This window comes from Trichomonas vaginalis, chromosome IV (assembly GCF_026262505.1).
Source record: "Trichomonas vaginalis G3 chromosome IV, whole genome shotgun sequence".
Classification (NCBI taxonomy): Eukaryota; Parabasalia; order Trichomonadida; family Trichomonadidae; genus Trichomonas; species Trichomonas vaginalis.
Genome location: NC_067206.1, coordinates 15,880,370 through 15,903,743, shown reverse-complemented (window position 1 = coordinate 15,903,743; position 23,374 = coordinate 15,880,370). Strand labels below are relative to the sequence as shown.

General features: G+C 31.3%; 7 protein-coding genes and 1 pseudogene across 8 annotated transcripts, besides 7 other annotated features; 1 reads left to right on the top strand and 7 right to left on the bottom strand.

The window, feature by feature from the left end:
* Nucleotides 1–1,251: 1,251 nt before the first annotated feature.
* Nucleotides 1,252–1,461, bottom strand: TVAGG3_0102490 (uncharacterized protein; the record flags this gene model as incomplete). The annotated part of the gene is made up of 1 exon (XM_051222828.1): nt 1,252–1,461. The coding sequence occupies one exon, from the start codon at nt 1,459–1,461 to the stop codon at nt 1,252–1,254; it is 210 nt and encodes a 69-aa protein (XP_051107814.1).
* A 5,968-nt stretch (nt 1,462–7,429) lies between these two features.
* Nucleotides 7,430–8,891: a mobile genetic element.
* Nucleotides 8,892–10,151: 1,260 nt separating this feature from the next.
* Nucleotides 10,152–10,191: a mobile genetic element.
* Nucleotides 10,152–10,191: a terminal%2Cinverted (terminal inverted repeat of Banshee-A3 transposon ID:TVAGG3_0102470).
* A 596-nt stretch (nt 10,192–10,787) lies between these two features.
* Nucleotides 10,788–14,759: a mobile genetic element.
* On the bottom strand, nt 11,708–12,292 carry TVAGG3_0102460 (phage tail repeat-like family; the record flags this gene model as incomplete). Its single annotated transcript, XM_051222827.1, has 1 exon — nt 11,708–12,292. The coding sequence occupies one exon, from the start codon at nt 12,290–12,292 to the stop codon at nt 11,708–11,710; it is 585 nt and encodes a 194-aa protein (XP_051107813.1).
* TVAGG3_0102450 (uncharacterized protein) lies at nt 12,312–12,467 on the bottom strand (the record flags this gene model as incomplete). The annotated part of the gene is made up of 1 exon (XM_051222826.1): nt 12,312–12,467. The coding sequence occupies one exon, from the start codon at nt 12,465–12,467 to the stop codon at nt 12,312–12,314; it is 156 nt and encodes a 51-aa protein (XP_051107812.1).
* Nucleotides 12,487–12,803, bottom strand: TVAGG3_0102440 (annotated as a pseudogene). Its single transcript has one exon. A coding segment is annotated over exon 1 (317 nt).
* Nucleotides 13,347–13,865, top strand: TVAGG3_0102430 (uncharacterized protein; the record flags this gene model as incomplete). The annotated part of the gene is made up of 1 exon (XM_051222825.1): nt 13,347–13,865. One exon carries the CDS (start codon nt 13,347–13,349, stop codon nt 13,863–13,865), a length of 519 nt encoding a protein of 172 aa, XP_051107811.1.
* A 76-nt stretch (nt 14,760–14,835) lies between the features above and the next one.
* On the bottom strand, nt 14,836–15,191 carry TVAGG3_0102410 (phage tail repeat-like family; the record flags this gene model as incomplete). The annotated part of the gene is made up of 1 exon (XM_051222824.1): nt 14,836–15,191. A coding segment is annotated over one exon (356 nt), but the record flags the coding sequence as incomplete, so codon positions are not given.
* Nucleotides 15,192–16,859: 1,668 nt separating this feature from the next.
* Nucleotides 16,860–17,639, bottom strand: TVAGG3_0102400 (phage tail repeat-like family; the record flags this gene model as incomplete). The annotated part of the gene is made up of 1 exon (XM_051222823.1): nt 16,860–17,639. A coding segment is annotated over one exon (780 nt), but the record flags the coding sequence as incomplete, so codon positions are not given.
* Nucleotides 17,640–18,798: 1,159 nt separating this feature from the next.
* On the bottom strand, nt 18,799–19,790 carry TVAGG3_0102390 (ABC-type zinc uptake transporter periplasmic binding protein component ZntC family; the record flags this gene model as incomplete). Its single annotated transcript, XM_001299292.1, has 1 exon — nt 18,936–19,769. The coding sequence occupies one exon, from the start codon at nt 19,767–19,769 to the stop codon at nt 18,936–18,938; it is 834 nt and encodes a 277-aa protein (XP_001299293.1).
* Nucleotides 19,791–20,670: 880 nt separating this feature from the next.
* Nucleotides 20,671–21,944: a mobile genetic element.
* A 1,172-nt stretch (nt 21,945–23,116) lies between these two features.
* Nucleotides 23,117–23,154: a mobile genetic element.
* Nucleotides 23,117–23,154: a terminal%2Cinverted (terminal inverted repeat of Banshee-A3 transposon ID:TVAGG3_0102370).
* Nucleotides 23,155–23,374: the final 220 nt, after the last annotated feature.

Here is a 23,374-nt window from a genome sequence, read left to right as displayed (position 1 = left end):
TCATGACCTTAAAATCTTTACATCTAAATGTTCTCTCGTCGTATGTCCCCAGTTCATCGAGTTAAACCTATGTGGAAGAATATAGAGAGGCATTTCCACATTAAATGCATCCACACCAGTCTTCAACCGTGTCCTATCAATACTTTCCTCTCTCGTAAAAATTGGTATGGTGGTATGATGTGTGTAGCTATTCTTTTCAAGGCTACGTTTAAGTTGTATTGGTCAGATTATTAGGATGAATGACTTATTCCGATCCTCCGGCACGGTGATACGTACTTATGATCTCATGATCTTAGTTATGTTATAGTGGTATGTCTATATCTGCTCTAATATATACTCGCTATATCGCTGCATAGCCTGCTAGATTTGAACTCTGATGACTATGTGTTTTATATACGTGTGTTCTCTCATAGTACACTGAGTATCTGCAGGTGTTCTTGTAGTCTGATTAGTGTTCGAACTTGTATATATCTCAAGACATTCATGTGCTGCGATCGATATGCGTAGAGTGAACTCTGCTGATGCATATGATATCATCAGCATATATCTATAGAAGTCGTATTGTCCGTTGTTCCACTCGTTCCATGGTAGTCACTGTGATAGTGACATGATATCTCACGAACAACTTACTGCTCTCTAGAGAGCTCGATCTCGCTTCTAGAGCGTGCGTGTATATCGTATATGAGATCATTATGCGATACTCGTCATGCTCTGTGACTGATATGATCGCTGCAGTGATGAGAATATATATACTTATCTCGATTCTTCCGACCTTACCTATCTTGTGTATCATAGAGCTATTCCATCCTCGCTATGATTAAGTCACTCACCTAGATATATCATAGTGATATTCTGTTATGATGCGCATGTGTAATATCTCTCTGATCGGAATCTATGTCATATTGTAATTACTCATGTAATATAATATAAGAGTGTGCGCCTATTGTACTAAGATAGTATATCATAATCGGTGTGAGTAAAAAAGATAATATTATTAATGTGTGAGTATAAGATCTCAGAGAATCTAGAGTATGCCTCGTTGTGTGCATTTCACTGTGATAGTTATATAGTATCATACGATGTCAGTTCTATTCTCTACTCTAATGACCAGGATATCTTAGAATAGTTTGGAAAGTTTTTTGTTAGCTTATTAGAGCTGACTCTCACATACAATTGAGTGGTCGGGTCTGTGTTGTATTTCTCTTCATAGACGCTGTTTCTCCTCATACTATGCATCGTCGCTCTCTACCTCTACTCTCTGCTTCCGCCTACTGCAGAGCCACCTCTAGCTAGATAGTGAGTAGTCGGCTTCACGCATCTGTCTAGCACCGCTCTATCCGCGAGTGTATATGGATAGTAATATGAATCATTATGATGTGTGATGTGATAGTTATCGAGACTAATAGCTGAATCTAATATGTCTGAGCTGCGTGTCGACGTACCACCCGGCTCGCAGTCCATCTGCACGTAACTAACGCATTATTTGCTAATCCATTATATAATTGTGGTGGTCCTACTATATACGAATGACCGATGGTTCGGAGTTCATGCTCGAATGCAAAATCCCTCTCTCCTCAGTACATTTCTTGTTGTATCACTCTCTAAAAAGCTATGTGGCTTATCTTGCTTATGATTATGACTAGAGTTTTGTGTCGATACTCGTGCCGGTCTGTCTGATAGAAGATAAAAGTGTTTCCGTTTATATTGGTCAATGTTTTCTATACTTAGTGATTATATATACTGCTCAAGGGAACGAAATAAATTTATGTGGGTAATGTCAGAAATAAGATAGCTATACAAGAGTTGAATCCTGTTCATGTTCGCTATCGTATTTCGTAACTCGTGCGTGTTTAAATAAAATTATTATACTAGATCGCCTCTAAAAATATGTAAGTATCCATTTCTATGCGATTCTACATGTAAGAATATTATCCTGAAATTATTGATGATATATTGCTACCTCGATACGCAGAGCATACACTTATTATCTTAGGTTGTGAGACTATATATTGACTTAAATGTCTATGATCTCAATATAGCATGGAAGATTATTCATCCGAGTGTGTTCAATTGTCATCGGTATTGAAGATTTCTCTGAATTGAGAACACTCTCACATAATCCAACCAACTGACATAAGTACGCCATGCAAGGAATATATATATCGAGCGAATTGTCATACTTGCTAATGTAACATATGTGGTACGTGTTTGCAAGAATGTTTGTAAATCGAGCATAATTGATGGTCGAACTTTGTTTTCTCTTAGATACGCTATTGGTAGTAGTACTTATTTATACAATTTGCTCCGATTATGTCTAGGAGAGCACTATGATACCATGAGTTGATGTAAGGTGTTGCTCGACTCTCGAATATACTATATTGAATATAGAATAAATATAAATGCTTCAAATATATGGGTGCAGACCTCTCTTTGCATGTCTGCGTCTGCTATCGGCTCGGTATTAGCATCAAATAATAGATAGTATTAGTGAGTCGAAAAACTATTCATTGTTGCTCTACTAACGCTTTGCTAGTGAAGTGTGATGCGCGTTGCTGTAAATTTGTATCTCTGACTGATGCTAGATAATAAGACTGTATGTATATAAGATCGAACTCTCTCGCGACCACTCATTCGTCTTATTGACGTACTTCCCGGCTTTTAGTTTCAGTCTTATATTGTCAGATTATATTACCATGCGTTTTACTTAGAACTTTAGTTTCATATACAACTACTATCGAACGATAAAAAATATAATTTTTAACTACGGTTGAGGTGTTGGATTGGTTGCCAACTAGACTGTGGTGCAGTTCAGGCTGTTGTATAACAGGAGCTTGCTCTTCTGGTTCAGGCGTCTTTAGGTATCAATACGACAAACTGACCTACTCTTTTACCAATATTTTTGACTCCGTTCCAAATTTCTCTTCCTTACGTTTTTTATTCACTTCCATATACCTCTTTCCAACATTTCCCGAAGGTTTCTCCATACTACTAAGGAAACCCCCATTTTACATATATGTAAAATCTAATGTCGCTGCCATTATTACGTCTCCTGTTGAGTTCCACTAGCATTCTTTAACTGGAGCTCATACATTTCTGTTTCTCCTCTGGTAGAAAACATATTCTGGGGTCAACTCCTCGTGTGTTCGCGTAATCTGCATAAAGTTGTTTATATCCCACTTCAGGGTTTGTATAAACATCTTTCTCTCTATTTGCATACCATATCCCGGTGTGCAAACCTAACCGCGTCATTTGACATCTTTGACATCTGTTGGCATTGACCATAGTTTGCCATTGCGTGTTTAACTTCATTATCGAATATTCTCTGGTTTGGGTTGTCAGGTTGCTGTGCATTCGCTAAGTTCGTGGCGTCCATTTAATATATAGATAAAAATATCTCTTACGAAGTACATATGTGAACATTTGCTGGTATTGGTTCATCTTCATATATTCTCTGTACCTTCTCGCCACGTCAAATTAACGAATGACAATGGAAAACCTTAAAACAAGTACTCTATTCAAACCACATTTACTTCCAATAAAATTTCTGTTGTTGGACACTTTCTCCAGTTTATAGGAACCTCTCCAATATTCTATTTATCGTATCTAAACTCATAGTTCATGTTGGTCCTCTAACCATCTCATGACACTTTCCAAACCACTTTTATCGGATGTAAATAAAAGCATGGATGGTTATGTAAAACGTCTAAGTTTCTAAGAGGTCTCTCAAAGTCCAGTCTACTTGGTATTTGAAAATCCCATTGTGTTATAGAACGGCGGGTCACTATAAAAAACATTTTCCTTGTTCTTTATATTTTTCATACAACTCTGTCCAATGACATCTCACAAACTCGTTACCCTCAATATATTTTTCTATGTTCTCTTTGAAAACATTTGTATAGTTAAGATATTAAAACTTTTGACATAAGTGTTTCAATGTCATGAACTCTTATAGCACCACTATATAATAAGTCTATGCAGATATACTATCCCAGTTCAATATACTCTGCCTTTTTCAAACCTCTCTGACAGATTTTTTCTTATCTAATGGTATACGTTCCATCTTACCTATAGTATATCTTTCTTTTAACTCTTTCAATATTTTGTTTGTGTGTCTGGTATATGTGTTGAGACGGTCATATAGTTGTCGAAAGTCTTGCATATAATCTTTTGAGTCAGGAAATATTGTATGGCACAAATGAGATATATAGAAACTTCCACCGAACAAGTCTACAATGTTAGACCATTCGTGTAGTTTCTTAAGTTCTCTCAATAGAATATCTTTACATCTACTCTTATTTCCAAAGAAGAGGGTAACGGTGGTTTTGTAAAAATTCCATATTTATATACAATAAAAATGTTTTTCCTGAAAAGTGACAGAAAAGGGACAAAACATGTACGAAGAAGTCTTGAAAATTCAAGAGGGTAGAAAGAAAGGTTAGAAAAAGGTTATAGCTACACCTTCTACCCTAACTTATTTTATTTATCTTAGATTTTTAAGAAAAGTTCTGAAACCAACATAAACATGAAAACAGTATATATTTGTGAAAGCTCCTGGAAGACCCGGTATATAAGAACTTCATTATATACAAACTCTTCAGGGCTGAAGGCACGAAGTGCCTGGAAGCCCCATACCTTTTTTTTTTTTTTTTTTTTTAATTTTTTTAACGTTTGTTTTTTGACATCATTTTCATACAAATAAAAAAAATAAATTATTCAAAAATGTAAGACATGAAATTTTTAAAGTTTATTTTTTTATTTTTTTTATTTTTTTTATTTTCATTATGTATGGGTTTAGTGTAAATGTCTTACAATTTTGAAATTTTTAAATTCTTGTTTATTCAAAACGTAAGAATAAAAACCGTAAGATTCATATATTTTTTACTTTCATATGTAATTTAAAAAAAAATTATGACAAATCGCTCTCGCATATTTGTTGAATTCTTACGTTTACAAAAAAAGTCACACAAAACCCGCATTATATACACTTCCATAACTCCTAAATGTTTTCTATCTCTTATTGGTTTTTCCATTCATATTATGAAACTGTATAAACTTTATCTTTATTTTTGCATCTTTCATCCACTTCATATATTTATAGTTTCAATTGATTTATTGGTTTCATATTCCATTAACGTTTAATAATCACATCTTCCTTTTTAAATAAATGTTTTATGTATTCAGATGAAGAAATTTCATAATATTGCTTCCCTTAAATCTTTTGATACTAAACAGGAACACCATCCTCTAAAATTCGATAATCTATTTTAGTCTGGTTTTACTTGTTGGGTCATTTATGTAAGAAATAAAAAATAAATTATTTTTAAAAATTAATGTTAAAAATAATGATCACAAAATCGTTCAATTATGTGTTCTTCTTTACAAAATGTCACATAAACCCATCCTATACATACTACTTTTAAAATCATCCAATCAAAAGATATGATTTGTATAAAAAGCAGTATGTTCAATGTCACATTTAAGGGTAGTTTTTTGTGTAATCTAAAATCTATTTATAAAAAAATTGATAACAAAATAAAGGATAAATTTTTATTAATTTAACAATGAATTAATTAACTTAATCTTCTAGACTTACGTATTACATTTTGTTATAAAACAAAAAAATAATTTTGTAAATTTAACTTGTAATCAATAACGAAACTGTTTTGAATATTAATGCGACAGCGAATGAAGCGCAAACTATGAATAGTTCGTATTTCTCTCAACGGATCGAATGGTAATAAAAAGGTGTGTAGCACGCCAAAGAAGGGATTCCAGATAAAGGAAAAATGCCCTTGATTATAGAAGTAAGTATCTTGGCTCGTTTTCCGATATTCTTTTTCTCGTGGTAATTAAATGAACATTACGTAAGTTGGCCTAGGCTATAGAGTAAATTGTAGTGTACCCAAATATAAGTAATTTTGCTTGGGATGATTGCAATAAGTAACCTAAAGAGTAAAGCATCAACGTTTTAGCAAAACTAGCATAAAATTCGATATAGCTATTTGAAACATCAGCATTAAAATATTTTTTATCGCTAATCAAACGAAACAAAGTACAAGCTAAGCCCATTAAAATTTGCGTTTGCTATTAAAATAAGTATGAATTATAAAACTATGTTGATTTTGAAGGAACAGTTGAGAAATGTATGAACGAAAAGTGTGAAAAATCACGTGTAGAACCTTCAGAATTCATAGAATCTTGCATTGATAAACGACTTTGACTGCCAGGAATGTGTTCCATTGGAGGTGAAAAGAACAAAAACGGCCCAAGCAATGTATAAATGCTCTGGATATTTGAGATTAATTCAGATTTGAATTTATAAATATTTATAGCATCTGCCAAGATAGATGTAGAAATGCCAAGCTGAGATTAATGATCCGCTGCAAACGATTGACGCGCAAATCATTAAAGGGCCTGGTCTGAAAAATCTACTGAGATTGCAGCATTAATAATGAAGCAATAAAATGCAATTGAGAAGATTAAAAATTTTCTTTCAGCTCCATTTTTGGCAAAAAAGGAAAATGAATTATCTCAAAAACTTAATTCTCCGCAAGACCTGGATAAATCTAATATGCAGTCGTTTCATAGATTAAAATGAATTCAGTTTGATTCTGTGTAAACGATATTCTAAACAGTATGGGGTTTTGGTGACAAATATTTATGTTGGTGAAAAAAAACCGTATTCTCACAATTTTGAGATGAAAGACCTCTCCCTACGTTTTATGGATTAATTCTAAAATGAGATATATTGATTTAAAAATGAAGTACCAGGTTAAACAACTTGAATCATTACAATAACTACTTTCTTCTGAACGGAGAAATTGAGAAATAAAAAAGAATATGTTTTAATTTGCATTGTCTCATAAATCAATAAGATGTGATTGAATGATGTATCATGATTGCAAATTACATTGTCGTTTTTCTGATGATTTAAATTTAATTGCGAAAAATAAAATATTAGAAGGTTATGATTGTGAATATAACCGGAAATAGAGCATATTAAGACATAACACAAATATATTGACTTTCATAAGTAAATTCGTTCATAATGAAAATATTTTGAAGCATATTTGGCAATACAAATATATATTAAATTTTGATTAATAAATGAGAATGATTGAGTCGATAGTATACGGCTAAAATGGAGGACCTTATTTTTGGTGTCTGCTAAGTTCGATATGGCAATCAACTTTTTTGATTATATGTATTTTTTCTCCGTATAGATAGAACTGAGAATTTCCTAGTTCGTATACTCTTCTACTTAATTAAAGATGAACTTAATATACCATTTTTTAAAGTATTCAGCATTTTATCGTGGTTATTTCAATCAACTTTGAAATTTTCAAACATTTTAACATGTGTTCATCGAATTTCGCATTTAATTGATATCTTTTTTTCGAATATTTCTTTTGCTTACGGAAGAACTACTGGTAAAAAGGGGGGTGGCCGTCCTAAAGGTCCGTGTCCTGTTGTAATATTCTCCCAAACATTTGTATATTTACTATCACATTTATTTGAGCGCACCAGGTTTCACTGGGCGTCCTAAGGTGAAAATGAAATAGCTAGGGAAGTCTTCGCGATTCTCAGTTACTAAGAATTTCTCACATATATATTATATATACTTAAGCGTATAATACAACCTATATAAAATTTAAATTTTTATTATGTTTTACACTTTATAAATTTTTGTTCTATTTCAATCGCACGAAGTATTGTAATCTTATCAGCGTGATTATACTCTCTCTAGAAATCAGACTTTTGATCGCCAACTGTCCTATTACGCATTTAATTAATGTAGTAGATGTCCAGGAGTGTAGCTATTTAAAATATAACCCAAAGCAAACATTGGGATCATTTTACTCATCTGTAAGATATCCAGAAAATGAAGCGTATTTTTTCGATATAATTTCATAAAGATGAAAAGCATTAGTGTAAAAGTCCTACTACTTGTCTCGACAAAGTAACATTTCTTACTTCTCTAAACAAACTAACCCTTTCTTACAGCATGGGCAGCTATTAATCACTATTTCTTTTCTAAAGTATATTTTGAGAAGAAGATTACTTGCATCGGTGAGAAGCGAAAAAAGTAAGAAATATCTTAACTTTGACATCTGTTCTAATGCATGAATAAGAATTGCAAAATAATTTACAATTAGATTACATGAAATACTCAAATTCGTCACTGTCAAGATTAGAAAAAGAAAAATCTAACTTTGATTAAACAATGTAGAATTTTATTATTTTAGACTTGATATTATATCTAATATAAGTGTGAATTTTTTTTGATCGGAACTTTCATAGAGGTTTGTTGATCAAAAATTGACCTCAAATGTTTGATCATAAGAGTGACATCGCTTCATGTAGGTATTTAGAAATTCAGTAAAATTGCTTATTTCTCGCAGATAGTTTTAACTGATGTAATATTCTCGTGAGATAAGTCGAATGTTTAAATATTCCATAGAACCCATCATCATTTCCGGCTTCGGAATAATTTCATCTGTTTGTTTTTACTGTTTTTTCATATGAATTTTAATATTTGATTATAAATCGTCAGTCAGAAAGGAGAATTAATGCTGTTGTGTGATAAAATGTCCATCATATGAAGGTTTTATATATGCAATATTGCATTTAACGTTGTCATATTATCTGCTTATCTCCAAATTTTTTGGGCAAAATTTTCGACAGTAATCTTAGCATTTATATATTTTAAGCTGAGATTAAACCTGTGTTGATTACATTCTGTAACTTTTGAAAATCATTCGCAAAGTTTGAATAATCTTTATATTGAAGTTGAGAAATAAAAAAAAATCAAATGATTCGATTTCTTTCAATTTCAGAGGAGATTGTAAAAATTGATAGAAGTGTTATCATGCCTAACAATTGTTATTTGCCAGTAGTAGGTTATTGATGCAGGCTTTAGTGACTTTTTTTGTTACATCTATATATATAGACGATGCGATTAAAGAATATACTTTATTATAAATCAATTAATAGATTAACAATTAATTTTAAAATAATTTATTTTTTATCTTTTCATAAAGAAGCGTATATCATAGATTTGCATGTCAGATATTCGCGATTTAATTAAACAATTGTTAACATCCTGAATGGGGTGTTAGAACTTCAAGTTTAAAAAGGACCGTGAAGATTTGTGAATTAACTTAAATGAATATGAAAGCCAAATAAGCTATGAGTAATAACATATAATTGATAGAAGAATATTTAATTTGTCTTGGAATCCTGGTGGAGTCATATCAAAGACCGCATAAACGAGTAGAGGAAGAATTGAAAATAGAGTGAAATGGAAATCATTGATACATTTAAAGAGGATGGGAATTTCCTAAAATTTTGTAGAAAAACCTTTAGAACTAAGTTAGGAGCATTAAAGTTAGAGTAGGGGCTTAAATCAGCTGATATCTTAAACAGTCAATTTTAAAAAGGTAAGACTGGGAATTATTAAAACGCTAGATTGCGAATTATGATAAATGCCTAAACTCCAAAATGGATATAAAGCTATCATTGGACAGTGATGAAAGGCTGTACAAAGATAAAGATTATTTCCAAGTTTCATATAATATAACTGGCACACGTTAGGATAAAGAAAACATTTAGGAAATATGGAATGTTCTGAACTTCTTAAATATCTAGTATATACGAGAGAGGGAAAAGAAATTAGAAAATAATTATTTCATGAAATACAAAAAAATAAACTGTTAAAAATTTCATGTCTTACTATTTTGAATAAATTATTTTTTTTAATTCGTTAAAGAAATGAGTGAATCAAAATTTCGTAGCATCACAAAGCGCTTATGCTGTATACAGTTACCAAGACCATCTTAAGTTTGTCTTCAGTTACAATAGAATAATGTTAGACATAAAAGATGAAAAAAGCTACAAAAGATTTGAGTGAGAAGTTTAGGGATACTAGGTTCAAAATTTCAAGCTTTAACTTTAAACATGTCTTTAATACCTGTGCATAAGGCACAAATGAAGAAGAGGAAAACGTACCGTTACCATAATGTAACCGTCCAGTAGCAATAGATAATAGATTCCAATGAACGTATATCTCTTTCTTTGTGATCTGTAAAATCTTGGAAAAATAAGAAAGATATGTATGAATAGATTAGTATAAAAATATTTGTTGAGTAAATTGTGGTAAACAGAAAGTTCATGCAAAAGTGACACCTCAGAAAAGCTTAAAATATTGAATTATTTGAACTTTATGATACGAGCACGTTTTTTAAATATAACTTAAGTAATGGTATATTTTGTTGAAAAGATTCTTTTTAATTAAAAAATAACAATTTTGGAAGTATAGAACACAAATCTTTCTGAAAATATATCACATATAACTCATATTATTGTCTAATATATAACTCTAGTTTTTATATAAAACAAATTCACATGATGGTTGCATTAAGCGAGAGGCAGAAACCTCAAAACTTATACATTTAATTAGACGTGGGAATATAGATGCTTATCTATCTAAGAACCATAATGAACAATAATCAATTTTTGCGTTACGCCTATATTTTTTTCTTCGACGACAAAGTTAGACAAAAATTCGGTAGTAAATTGTTAAGCAACTCAGTCTCATTTGGATATGACAAAAATAAAAATTGACTTTTTGTTAAGTTTTTATTATTATCATTGCGAATTCTTCTTCGACCAAAATATGCAATAAAAGTTCAGAAAGGCTGGTAGGATAGCTTGATAAAAAATATATACGGGTATGTTACTAATAGATTGAATGTATGTATAAATTCTATTGAAAATTGATTTGATCCAGAATGTACCTTGTCTTCACACATGACTCAAGGTACTTCATCTTCTCTTCTGTAACAAGACCAGAGTTCCTGAGACATGTAAGAATGCAAGGTTCATTGACAATTGTTTCAATTGAATTGTAAATTCCATACCTTGTCAAGTCAATGTCAGACTTATTTATGAACGGGAAGTATCCAGCATGTTGTCTGACTGCTTGAGGGTTAGGTTGGTACCATTCGAACTTGACACTTGCAATTCCTTCAATTGCATTCAAAATGTCTGAGTCGGAGTCAACCATTTGTTCTCTCTTTGTAGTCTTGAAAGCGTCAAGAAGTTTTGCAGCTGTTTGTTCATTGCCATTTGCATAGTAAATGTGACCATCCAAATCTGTTATGGTCAATCTGAGATTGTATCCTTTCTTATTTCCGTCTTGTATGGCAGCAAGTACACCCATGAAGCCTTCTTTGTTCTTTCCTTCGTCAAAGTTTACTGTAAAGGTTCGACCAGATGTAATTTGACTTCTAACTTCACGATACTTTTCATATGCATATCTTGTTCTTTCCATGGGAGCATGTGCGTCTTCACCTTTTCCTTTTTTCCTTCTCAAAGGATGCAATTGTTCGTCATGTTTCCAGTAGAATCTGGCAAAGCCGTCGTGTCCTTCAACTTGTGGCTCAGTAACATTGAAAGGCATGTTCATAAGACGTTCTTCTTCTAACCTCTCCAGTCTGTTTGGATAATTGGCACGTGCTGTTTCCAAATCCATTTCGTAGCGAAGACCAGACAATTTGTCATAGACTTTTATGGGTCTTCCTTTCTTATATTTAAACTTCTTCGAAACTCTCCAACCATATCTTTGTAACTCTGCTTTTATTCTAGCAGATTTTCTATCCATTCTATATGGGGGCATTTTTATAAAAATAAAAAAATATTTTTTTCTTTACTTAACATAACCGCCTGCTGCCATAAGTCTTTGACGCCAACCCATACCAGCTAATGAAGGTTGACTTGGTTTAGTTTCCAAACTAAACTTTGGTTTTGGTTTATCTTCAGTTTTTGGTTTTTCTTCTTCTATCGGTTTTTCGTCACTTTTCGGTTCCTCTGACTTTACTTCACTTGCAGGTATGGTTGTGTCGTTAGTATCTTCATAAATATCATATGCCATTTGTTTTTGTTTTCCTTTCAACTTTTTGTGTTTGTTGTAAAGTTTAGAATATTTCGACTCTAAGTCAATGAGATGTTCTATAATGAACTGTTGGTCAGTGAAGTAAACTTTTCCATCTGTTGTCTCATAAACTCCTTCAGACTTCAATATTTTATTTGTGAGAGTCTGTTTCTTTTTTGAGATACTAGCCGTTCCATTTCTATGAAAAGTGACTTTGTAGTTAGGGTTTGTATTTCCAGACCTGGCACTTTCTATTATTGAATTTTTCTCTTCATCTGTAAGTTCTTTGACAGGTTTTGACAATGGTTCTGAACTTTTTGTTTGTGGTGTCAAATCTACCGTTTCAACTTCTTCGGTCATTTCATCTCAGTAAAAAATTTTAGTTTGGTTTGTTTTCAACTGGTTGTTTAGGTTTTTTAAGTCGGTCTAAAACTTCCTGAGGTATAGGGAGGACTTGACAAACACGTGGTGGTGTAACTGCTGGAAGCCGACAAATCCATCTTGAGCCCATTTGTCTCAATGCTGTATTGTTCATTTCATCTCAGTAAAAAAATTTACATTCCCCACGTTTGAGGTGGTTGAGGTTGGTTATTGTTTACCCACTGTTGTGCATGGTTATATCCTCTGTTAAAGAATCTTTCACCTTGGTCCATGTAGTGCCCTGCTTGTTATAGTAGTCATTTGCTTTGTTATAGTAGTTTCCTGCTTGTCTTCCTACATTGTCCATCCATCCTTGAACTTTTCCTCTTGTTTCAGGATTTGGAATAAGATTTGCTGCATCTCGTGCTACCTCCCAACCTTTCTGTACGGTTTGTATAATAGGTTGTGCTTTCTCTTTCAGTATACCTAATGTACTCAAAATCTTCCTTCCAATTCCAAATGCACCTCTGGCTATTGTTCCCACTGCGGGCAAAAATCTGGATGCAACTCCTGCTAATGCGCCAAATAAACCCATTTCTTATGGGTTAAAAAATGACGAATCCAAACAAGGACCCCTATGTTTCTAAGGCAACAAAGAAAGCACTCATGGTAAAAATCTTTAGTTCAACACCAAATGCTTGGTTTATGGATATCTTGGAAAACATTCCGAGGTATAGAGAAGATGGACCACCATACTGGCTAATATTTGTCGGTCAAAACACAAGATACTGTGAAGCCATACCATTATGGTCCAAAAATATTTTAGATGTGAAAACTGCTTTGACAATATTCGTTGACAAATACCATCCAACAAAACTGACATCTGACTGTGAAAGTTCTTTCAAATCAGACGATATTAAAAACTATCTGCGTTCAAAAAATGTAAACCAATATTTCATTGTCGACCAAAACCATTCTGCTCTTGGTGTCATTGACAGTTGTATAAAAAATCTTAAGAGACTTAAACCAACCACAAGGTGGTGAGGTAGATGAAATGTCATATGACGACAAGTACAGACACTTCTCCATGGCAAAGATGAGACAAGTTTTAAATATTTACAATAGCCGTAAACAAAAAGGTTTGGGAAACCATTCCCCTGAAGAAATGAAAAACAACCCTGACTTAGAGAAAGACTATATATTTAATAGTTTAGTCAAAAGAGACAAACAAGAAAGAATGCCAGGCTTCAAACTTCAGAAAGGTGACAAAGTAAAAATAGAAATACCTAAACGCGACCCATATGAAAATACTATTGACTATGACAACAATGGGAACTCGACAGGTACTCGCATTCGTGTTCGTAAAAATAGAAGAAAGTATACAAGAGAATATTATGAAGTTTTAGGCAAACATGGCAAAATGTACACACTGCAAGCAGAAGATAAAACTACTATTGTCAGACCTCGTTTCAAACTTGTCAAAGTTCAAGGTGGTATACTTTCAAAGACAGTTCCTAACAAATATAAGACAACTCCTGACGAATATGCTAAAGAAGTTGAAAATGACGACTAAGCATTTCTATACCATGCGTAAACTGTCATGTAAGGTGGCATGTAGTCTTTACTTTGTCCCGTTGTTTGCGTATACCCTGAAACGCGATGTGTATGGTTTCCATCTCCCTGAGTGTCACCCAGAAACAATTTATAGCAACTGAACGTCGTCTTTAACATCATATCCTTTACCTTTTTTCATTGCTGACCAATCCCAAAATTTATGCTTATGCCAACCTGCTTGAGATGTACTTAAATCTATGTAGTGACTGTGTGCAGGTAAATTTTCACCTGAAATCGTTTTACTTCCACCTGTTTCCTTTGAAGAGTTTGCACAATACAAAAACCTGTCGACTATTTGAGTCCAAGTTCCAAAACCCAGAACTGTTTCTGGATTTGTTGAGTTCATTGACGTATAAATAGAGCCTATAGGATATAATGTTTGAAGTATTTCTGTCTTTAATGTTTGAAGCTCTGTTTTGTCTGCTTTCTTGTCATATAAATCTTGAGCAGTGAATTTAGTATTATATTCATCCTTCATGACATAAACATCTTTACATCTAATGTTTCTCATCGTCGTTATGTCGTCATCCGATGTTAAACCTTGTGGAAAGTTAGGAGGTTTACAATATAATGCATCCCCACCAGTTTCTTCAACCGTTCCTTCAATACTTTCTATAGCAACAGTTGTAAAACTTGTATGTGTATGAGTCTTATTTGCTTTCTTTTCAAGGCTAACGTTTAAGTCTGTTATTTCAGATATAGAATGTGTATGTCCAACGGCACTTTTCCTGTTTAAGGTTTCTTGTAAGTTTGTAATATTTGCAATGGTATGTGTATGTCCAACGGCACTTTTACTGTTTAAGGTTTCTTGTAAGTCTGTTATTTCAGATATAGAATGTGTATGAGTCTTTTTAGAATATTCGTTTTCAGCTCTTGTCACTTCACTTGACATTTTATTGTCAACATATGTTTTGTCTGCTAGTTCAGGATAAGTATGTTCTTTTGTTGCATAAGCATTGTTAGCTCTTTCTTCTTCTTTTGCTATTGCATCGTCTACATATTCTTTGTCAGCTTTGTTGTCAACATCTGCTTTCAAAAGAAGTTCATCTATAGGTTTCTCGTTTAAGGTTCCTTTTGTTGGATTTATACAAACAGTATGGTTCTTGTTGTCTTGAAACAGAAACTCATCTGTCATTGGGTTTAATGTCAGTTTTAAGTTTCCTTCTTTCAATGACTCAGATATCTTAGAATAGTTTGAAAAGTTTGTTGTGTTCTTATTTAGAGCTTGCAAAATGAGTTGTCGGTTGTGTTGTATTTCTCTCATAGACGCTGTTTCTTTCGACATTTTTATTCTAGATAAAATATGCTTCCAATAGAAAAGAAAATTCAAGAGTTGCTACAACTAAACCATTAGATGAACTTTTTACTAATGTCGGTCAAAAGTTTGAGACAGAGACCGTAAAGCATGAAGGCTATCGTTTTGACTACCCATTAAGATGGCTAAAGACCCATCTGTCACAAAAGCTATTGCTTTCGTAGAATGAAGTTTGTGTCTGTTAGAAGATAAAAGTTTTCCATTTATTGTAAGGTTCATATAGATTATATATCTGAAGGGAAACGAAAAATGTGGGAAGAAATTGAGCTAATACAAGTTGACCTTTCATCTTCTCTACAGACTGCGTTAAAAATATAGAAGATAAAATAAATTCATGTTATGCAAAATATGCTGATGAATATGCAAATACCGAGAGCACACTTTATGTGAGAATTGTATATGACAAAAAAATTCACAAGTGTCATTTCAAATCTACGAAGACAATCCAAAGAAAGACGAACAAATATATACAGAATTCACTGCAATGTCATGGTATTATTTGCAAAGAATGTTAAATCAGAAAGTCGAACTTCCTTTAGCAAATATTTACAGTCGATATGCAAGAGATGAACCATATTTATTTAAAGATGTTTTCGACCCAGCTGCTATTATTGTTCATGCTTCATTTTCTGGCGCCCAAAACTCTTTCTTATGCTTGGCAAATGACTTTTACGAAAAACCTACAAAGTTATACGAACCACCAAGTGGAAGTATTTCAGACTTTCAAGTATGGTTTACTACAGATGAAGAAAAAGAATAATTCCATTATACCATGCGTTTTTACTTAGAACTTAGTTTCATATACAACTACTATCGAACGGTAAAAATATAATTTTTTAATACGGTTGAGGTGTTGGATTTGGTTGCCAACTAGACTGTGGTGCAGGTTCAGGCTGTTGTATAAAGGAGCTTGCTCTTCTGGTTCAGGGTCTTTAGGTATATATCCAACGACTGACCTACTCTTTTACCAATATTTTTGACTCCGTTCCAAATTCCCTCTTCCTACGGTTTTTATTCCATTCCATATACCTCTTCCAACATTTCGAAAGAAGTTTCCAAATACTACTGAAGAAACCCATTTTACTATATGTAAAAATCTAATGTCCGCCTAGTCTCTTACGTCTCCTGTTGAGTTCCATAGCATTCTTTAACTGGAGTCATACATTCTGTTTCTCTCTCTGGTAGAAAACATATTCTGGGTCAACTCCTGTGTTCGCGTCATCTGCATAAAGTTGTTTATATCCCACTTCAGGGTTTGTATAAAACTCTTTCCATCTCATATTTGCATACCATGGTGGCAAACCTAACGCAGCGTCATTTGACATGGCAGTTTGCATTTGTACATCTGTTGGCACTTGACCATAGTTTGCCATTGCAGTTTGTATTCTAACTTCATTTGGAATATTCTCTGGGTTTGGTTGTCCAGGTTGCTGTGCATTCGCTAAGTTCTGTGCGTCCATTTAATATTAGATAAAAATATCTCTTACGAGTACATATGCTGAACATTTGCTGGTATTGGTTCATCTTCATATTCTCTGTACCTTTCTGCCACGTCAAATAAGTAAATGACACAATGGAAAAACCTAAAACAAGTAGTCCTATTTCAAACCACATTTACTTACCAATAAAATTTCTTTGTTGTGACACTTTCTTCCAGTTTATAGGACCTCTCTCATATTCTATCTTATCGTATCTAAACTCATAGTCATGTATGTCCTCTAACCATCTCATGACACTTTCCAAACCACTTTTATCGGATGTAAAGTAAAAGCATGGATGGTTATGTAAAACGTCTAAAGTTTCTAAAGAGTCTCTCAAAGTCCAGTCTACTTGGTATTGAAAATCCCATGTGTTATAGAACGGCGGGTCCACTATAAAGAAAACATTTTCCTTGTCTTTATATTTTTCATACAACTCTGTCCAATGACATCTCACAAACTCTATACCCTCAATATATTTTTCTATGTTCTCTTTGAAAACATTTGTATAGTTAAGATATAAAACTTTTGACATAAGTGTTTCAATGTCATGAACTCTTATAGCACCACTATATAATAGTCTAGCAGATATACTATCCCAGTCAATATACTCTGCCTTTTTCAAAACCTCTCTGACAGTATTTTTCTTATCTAATGGTATACGTTCCATCTTACCTATAGGTATCTTTTCTTTTAACTCTTTCAATATTTTGTTTGTGTCTGGTATATGTTTGAGACGGTTCATATAGTTGTCGAAGTCATTGCATATAATCTTTGAGTCAGGAAATATTGTATGGCACAAATGAGATATATAGAAACTTCCACCGAACAAGTCTACAAATGTTAGACCATTCGGTAGTTTCTTAAGTTCTCTCAATAGAATATCTTTACATCTACTCTTATTTCCAAAGAAGGGTAACGGTGGTTTTGTAAAATTCATTTTATATACAATAAAAATGTTTTTTCCTGAAAAGTGACAGAAAAGTGACAAAACATGTACGAAGAAGTCTTGAAAATTCAAGAGGGTAGAAAAGAGGTTAGAAAAGAGGTTATATCTAACCTTCTACCCTAAACATTATTTTTGTCTGATTTTACGAAGAAGTCTTGACAAAACATGAAAACATATATAATTTGTGAAAAGCTCCTGGAAGACCCGTATATAAGAACTTCATTTATACTAAACATCTTCAGGGCTAGAAGGCACGAAGTGCCTGGAAGCCCCACTACCTTTTTTTTTTTTTTTTTTTTTTTTTTTTAATTTTTTAACGTTGTTAGTTTTGACACTCATTTTCATACAAATTAAAAAAAATAAATTATTCAAAAATGTAAGACATGAATTTTTAAAGTTTATTTTTTTATTTTTTTTATTTTTTTTATTTCATTATGTATGGGTTTAGTGTAAATGTCTTACAATTTTGAAAATTTTTTAAATCTTGATTTATTCAAAAACGTAAGAATAAAAACCGTAAGAATCATACATTTTTTACTTCATATGTTAAAAAAAAATGATACAAAATCGCTCGATATTGTATGAATTCTTACGTTTACAAAAAAAGTCACAAAACCCGCATTATATACTACTTCCCATAATCTCCTAAATGTTTTCTTATCTTATTGGTTTTCCATTCATTATATGAAACTGTATAAACTTTATCTTTATTTTTGCATCTTTCATCACTTCCAATATATTTATATTTCAATTTTGATTTATTGGTTTCATATTCATTAACGTTTAATAATTCACAGTCTTCCTTTTTAAATAAATGTTTTATGTATTCAGGATTAAGAATTCTATAATATTGCTTCCCTTTAAATCTTTGAATATAAACAGGAACACCATCCTCTAAAATTCGATAATCTATTTTATCTGGTTTTACTTGTTGGGTCATTTATGTAAGAATAAAAAATAAATTATTTTAAAATTAATGTTAAAAATAATGATACAAAATCGTTCAATTATGTGAGAATTCTTACGTTTACAAAAAATGTCACATAACCCATCCTATACTACTACTTTAAAATCATCCAATCAAAAGATATGATTTGTATAAAAAGCAGTATGTTCAATGTCACATTTAAGGGTAGTTGTTTTGTGTAATCTAAAATCTATTTATAAAAAAAATTGATAACAAAATAAAGGATAAATTTTTATTAATTTAACAAGAATTAGATAATCTAAACTTCTAGACTTACGTATTACATTTTGTATATAAAACAAAAAAATAATTTTGTAAATTTAATTGTAATCAATAACAGAAACTGCTTGAATAATAATAGCGACAGCGAATGAAGCGCAAACTATGAATAGTTCGTATTTTCTCCAATCGAATGGTAATAAAAATGTAGCACGCCAAAGAAGGATTCCGAGATAAAGGAAAAATCCCATTGATATAGAAGTAAGTATTCCTTGTGCTCGTTTTCCGATATTCTTTTGTTCTGGGTAATTAAATGAAATATACGTAATTGGCGTAGCTATAGAGTAAATTGTAGTTAGTACCCAAAATATAAGTAATTTTGATTGGGATGATTGCAGTAGTAAGCCTAAAGTAAATGATTCAACCATTTTAGCGATTGAATATGCTATGAAAACTGCATAAATATTCTTTTTATCGCAACAAACGGAACAAAGTAAAGCTAAGCCCATTAAAATTGCGTTTGCTATTAAAAATAAGTATGAAATTATAAAATGTGATTTTGAAGGAACAGTTGAGAAATGATGAACGAGAAAGTGTGAAAAATCACGTGTAGAACCTTCAGAATTCATAGAATCTTGCATTGATAAACGACTTTGACTGCCAGGAATGTGTTCCATGAGGGTGAAAAGAACAAAAACGCCCAAAGCAATGTATAAATGCTCTGGATATTTGAGATAATCTAGATTTGAATTATAAATATTTATAGCATCTGCCAAGTAAGTGAGAAATGCCAAGCTGATTAATGATCCGCTTGCAAACGATTGAGCGCAAATCATTAAAGGGCCTGGTCTGAAAAATCTACTGAGATTGCAGCATAATAATGAAGCAATAAAAAGTGCAATTGAGAAGATTAAAAATTTTTCTTTCAGCTCCATTTTTGGCAAAAAAGGAAAAGTGAATTATCTCAAAAACTTAATTCTCCGCAAGACCTGGATAAATCTAATATGCAGTCGTTTCATAGATTAAAATGAATTCAGTTTTGATCTTGTAAACGATATTCTAAACAGTATGGGGGTTTTGGTGACAAATTTTATGTTGGTGAAAAAAACCGTATTCTCACAATTTTGAATGAAAGACTCTCCCCTACGTTTTAATGATTAATTCTAAAATGAGATATATTTCATGTTAAAAATGAAGTAACCAGGTTAACAACTTGAATCATTACAATAACTACTTTCTTCTGAACGAGAAAATTGAAAAATAAAAAAAGAATATGTTTTAATTGCATTGTCTCATAAATCAATAAGATGTGATTGAAATGTATCATGATTGCAAAATTACATTGTCGTTTTCTTGATGATTTAAATTTAATTTGCGAAAAAAATAAGAATATAGAAGGTATGATTGTGAATATAACCGAAATAGAGCATATTAAGACATAACACAAATATATTGACTTTCATAAGTAATTCGTTCATAATGAAAATAGTTTGAAGCATATTTGGAATACAAATATATATTTAAATTTTGATTAAATAAATGAAATGTATAGTAGTATAACCGCTAAAATGGGCTTATTTTTGGTGTCTGCTCAAGTTCGAATGGCAATCAACTTTTTTGATTATTGTTATTTTTTCCTATAGAATAACGAGAATTTCACAATCGTATTACTCTCTACTTATTAAAGTAATACAATATACATTTTTAAAGATATTCAAGCATTTTATCGTGTTATTTACAATAACTTTGAAATTTTCAAAAGTTTAACATTGTTTCATGAATTTTCGCATTTAATTGATCATCTTTTTTCAATATTTTTGCTTACGAAGAACTACTGGTAAAAAGGGGGGTTGGCGTCCTAAGGCGTCCTAGTGTAAATTTCTCAAAATTGTGATATTTACATCACATTTTTGAGAGGTTTATGGGCGTCCTAAGGGAAAATTGAATAGCTAGGGCGTCCCGAATTTTCATTCTAAGATTTAAATATATTATATACTTAAGTATAATACAAGCAATATAAAAATTAAATTTTTATTATGTTAACTTATAAGAAATTTTTTTGAATTATCGTTGATTTATTGTAATCTTTCCAGGCTATACTTTTGAAATCAACTTTACCTGTCATACGCATTAATGTAGTAGATGTCCAGGTGTAGCTATTATATCCCAGCAACATTGGTATTTTATCATTGTAAGATATCAAAATGAAGCGTTTTTTCAGATATAATTTTTCGTAAATTTTTCAAAAATAAGATGGTAAAAAAGCCTCGACTTGCTCGAAAAATAACATTTTTTACTTGTAAAAATAACCCTTTTACAGCATGGGCAGCTATTCAATCACTATTTCTTTTTCTAAAAGTATATTTTTCAAAAAAAATTAAGATCAAATTCGACAATTTCTTGATGAAAGCAAAAATATTACACATACTTCTAGATGCATGGGATAAAATATGCAATTATTCAATCAATTCGCATGATTTGAAAAAAAATCTAAATTTGATAAAAATGTAGAAATTTTTAATTTTTAACTTGAGATTCGATTTTTTTGATCCAATTTGTGAATTTTTTTTGATCGGAATTTCAATTAATTTGTTGATCAAAAATGACCTCACAATGTTTGATCATAAGTGAAGTCATCTTCATGGGTATTTAGAAATTCCAAGAGAAATTGCTTATTTCTCGCAGATGTAATATCTGAGATAATCGAATTTAAATATTCATAGAAACCCAAATCATTCTCCGGTTCGAATAATTCATCTGTTGCTTTTTCTGTTTTTTCTATGAATTTTAATAATTTGATTAATAAATCTTCATCAGGAAGAATTATTGCTGCATTTGTGATAAAATTCCATATTGAGGTAATATGGCAATAATTGCATTTATAAAATGTAATTTTATCCAAATTTTTTGGCAAATTCGCATAATAGCATTAATATTTGAAGCTGAGATTAAACCTGTGATTACTTCTGTAACTTTTGGAAAATCATCGCAATTTAATATCTCTTTATATTGAATTGAGAAATAAAAAAAATCAAATGGATTCATTTCTTCAATTTCAAGGAGATTGTAAAAATTGATAGAAGTGTTATTGCAACAAATTGTATTTGCAGTAGTAGGATATGACGGGTTTAGTGACTTTTTTTGTTACATCTATATATATAGACGATGCATTAAAATATATTTATTTATAAATCATTAAAAAATTAACATTAATTTTAAAATAATTTATTTTTTATCTTTTATAAAAGAAGCTATATATAGATGATGTCAGATATTCCGCGATTAATTAAACATTGTTTAAATCCTGAATGGGTTAAACTTCAATTTAAAAATGAAGATTGTGAATTATTAAATGAATATGAAAGCCAAAATAAGCTAATGAGGTATAAATATAATGATAAAGAATATTTAATTTCATGGAATCAATGGAGTCATAATCAAAGACCTCATAAACGAGAAGAAGAAATTGAAAATAATGAAATGGAAATCATTGATGACATTAAAGAGGATGGAATTCCTAAATTTTGTAGAAAAACCTTTAGAACTAAGTTAGGAGCATATAAACGTAGAGTATTAAATCCTGAATATCTTAAACATCAATTTAAAAAGGAAGACTGTGAATTATTAAACGCTAATGAATATGAAAATGCTAAATCAAAACTGAGATATAAATATATTGGAAGTGATGAAAGGTGTAAAGATAAAGATAAAGATTATTCAGTTTCATATAATAACTGGCACACGTTAGGGATAAGAAAACATTTAGGAGATTATGGGAAATGTTCTGAATTCTTTAAATCTAGTATATACGAGAGAGTAAAAGAAATTAGAAATAATTATTTTCATGAATAAAAAATAAACTTTAAAAATTCATGTCTTACATTTTTGAATAATTTATTTTTTTAATTCGTAAGAAATGAGTGAATCAAAATTCGTTAGCACACAAGCGCTTATAGCTTATACAGTACCAGACCATCTTAAGTTTTCTTCAGATACAATAGAAATAATGTTAGACATAAAAGATGAAAAAGCTAAAAAAGATTTGAGAGAAAGTTTAGGGTATAGTCAAAATTCAAGCGTTAACTTTAAACATGTTTTAATACCTGTGATAGAGGTCACAAATGAAGAAGAGGAAAACGTACCTATACCAATTAATGTAACCCCAGTAGCAATAGAAATAGATCCAATGAACGTATATCCTCTATTCTATTGTGATTGTAAAAATTTGGAAATAAATAAAAAAGATATGTATGAAAGATATAAAAAATATTGTGAAGTAAATTGTTGTAAACAGAAATTCATCAAAAGTGACACCTCAGAAAAGCTAAAATATTGAATTTTTGGAACTTTTGATAGAGCACGTTTTTAAATATTAATTAAAGTAAATGTATATTTTGTAAAGATTCTTTTTAATAAAAAAATAAAATTTTGAAGAAGAACACAAAATCTTCTGAAAAATAATATCACATAAACTCATATTATTTTCTAATATATAACTATTTTATATAAAATCAAATTCAATGATCTTAAAGCGAAGGAT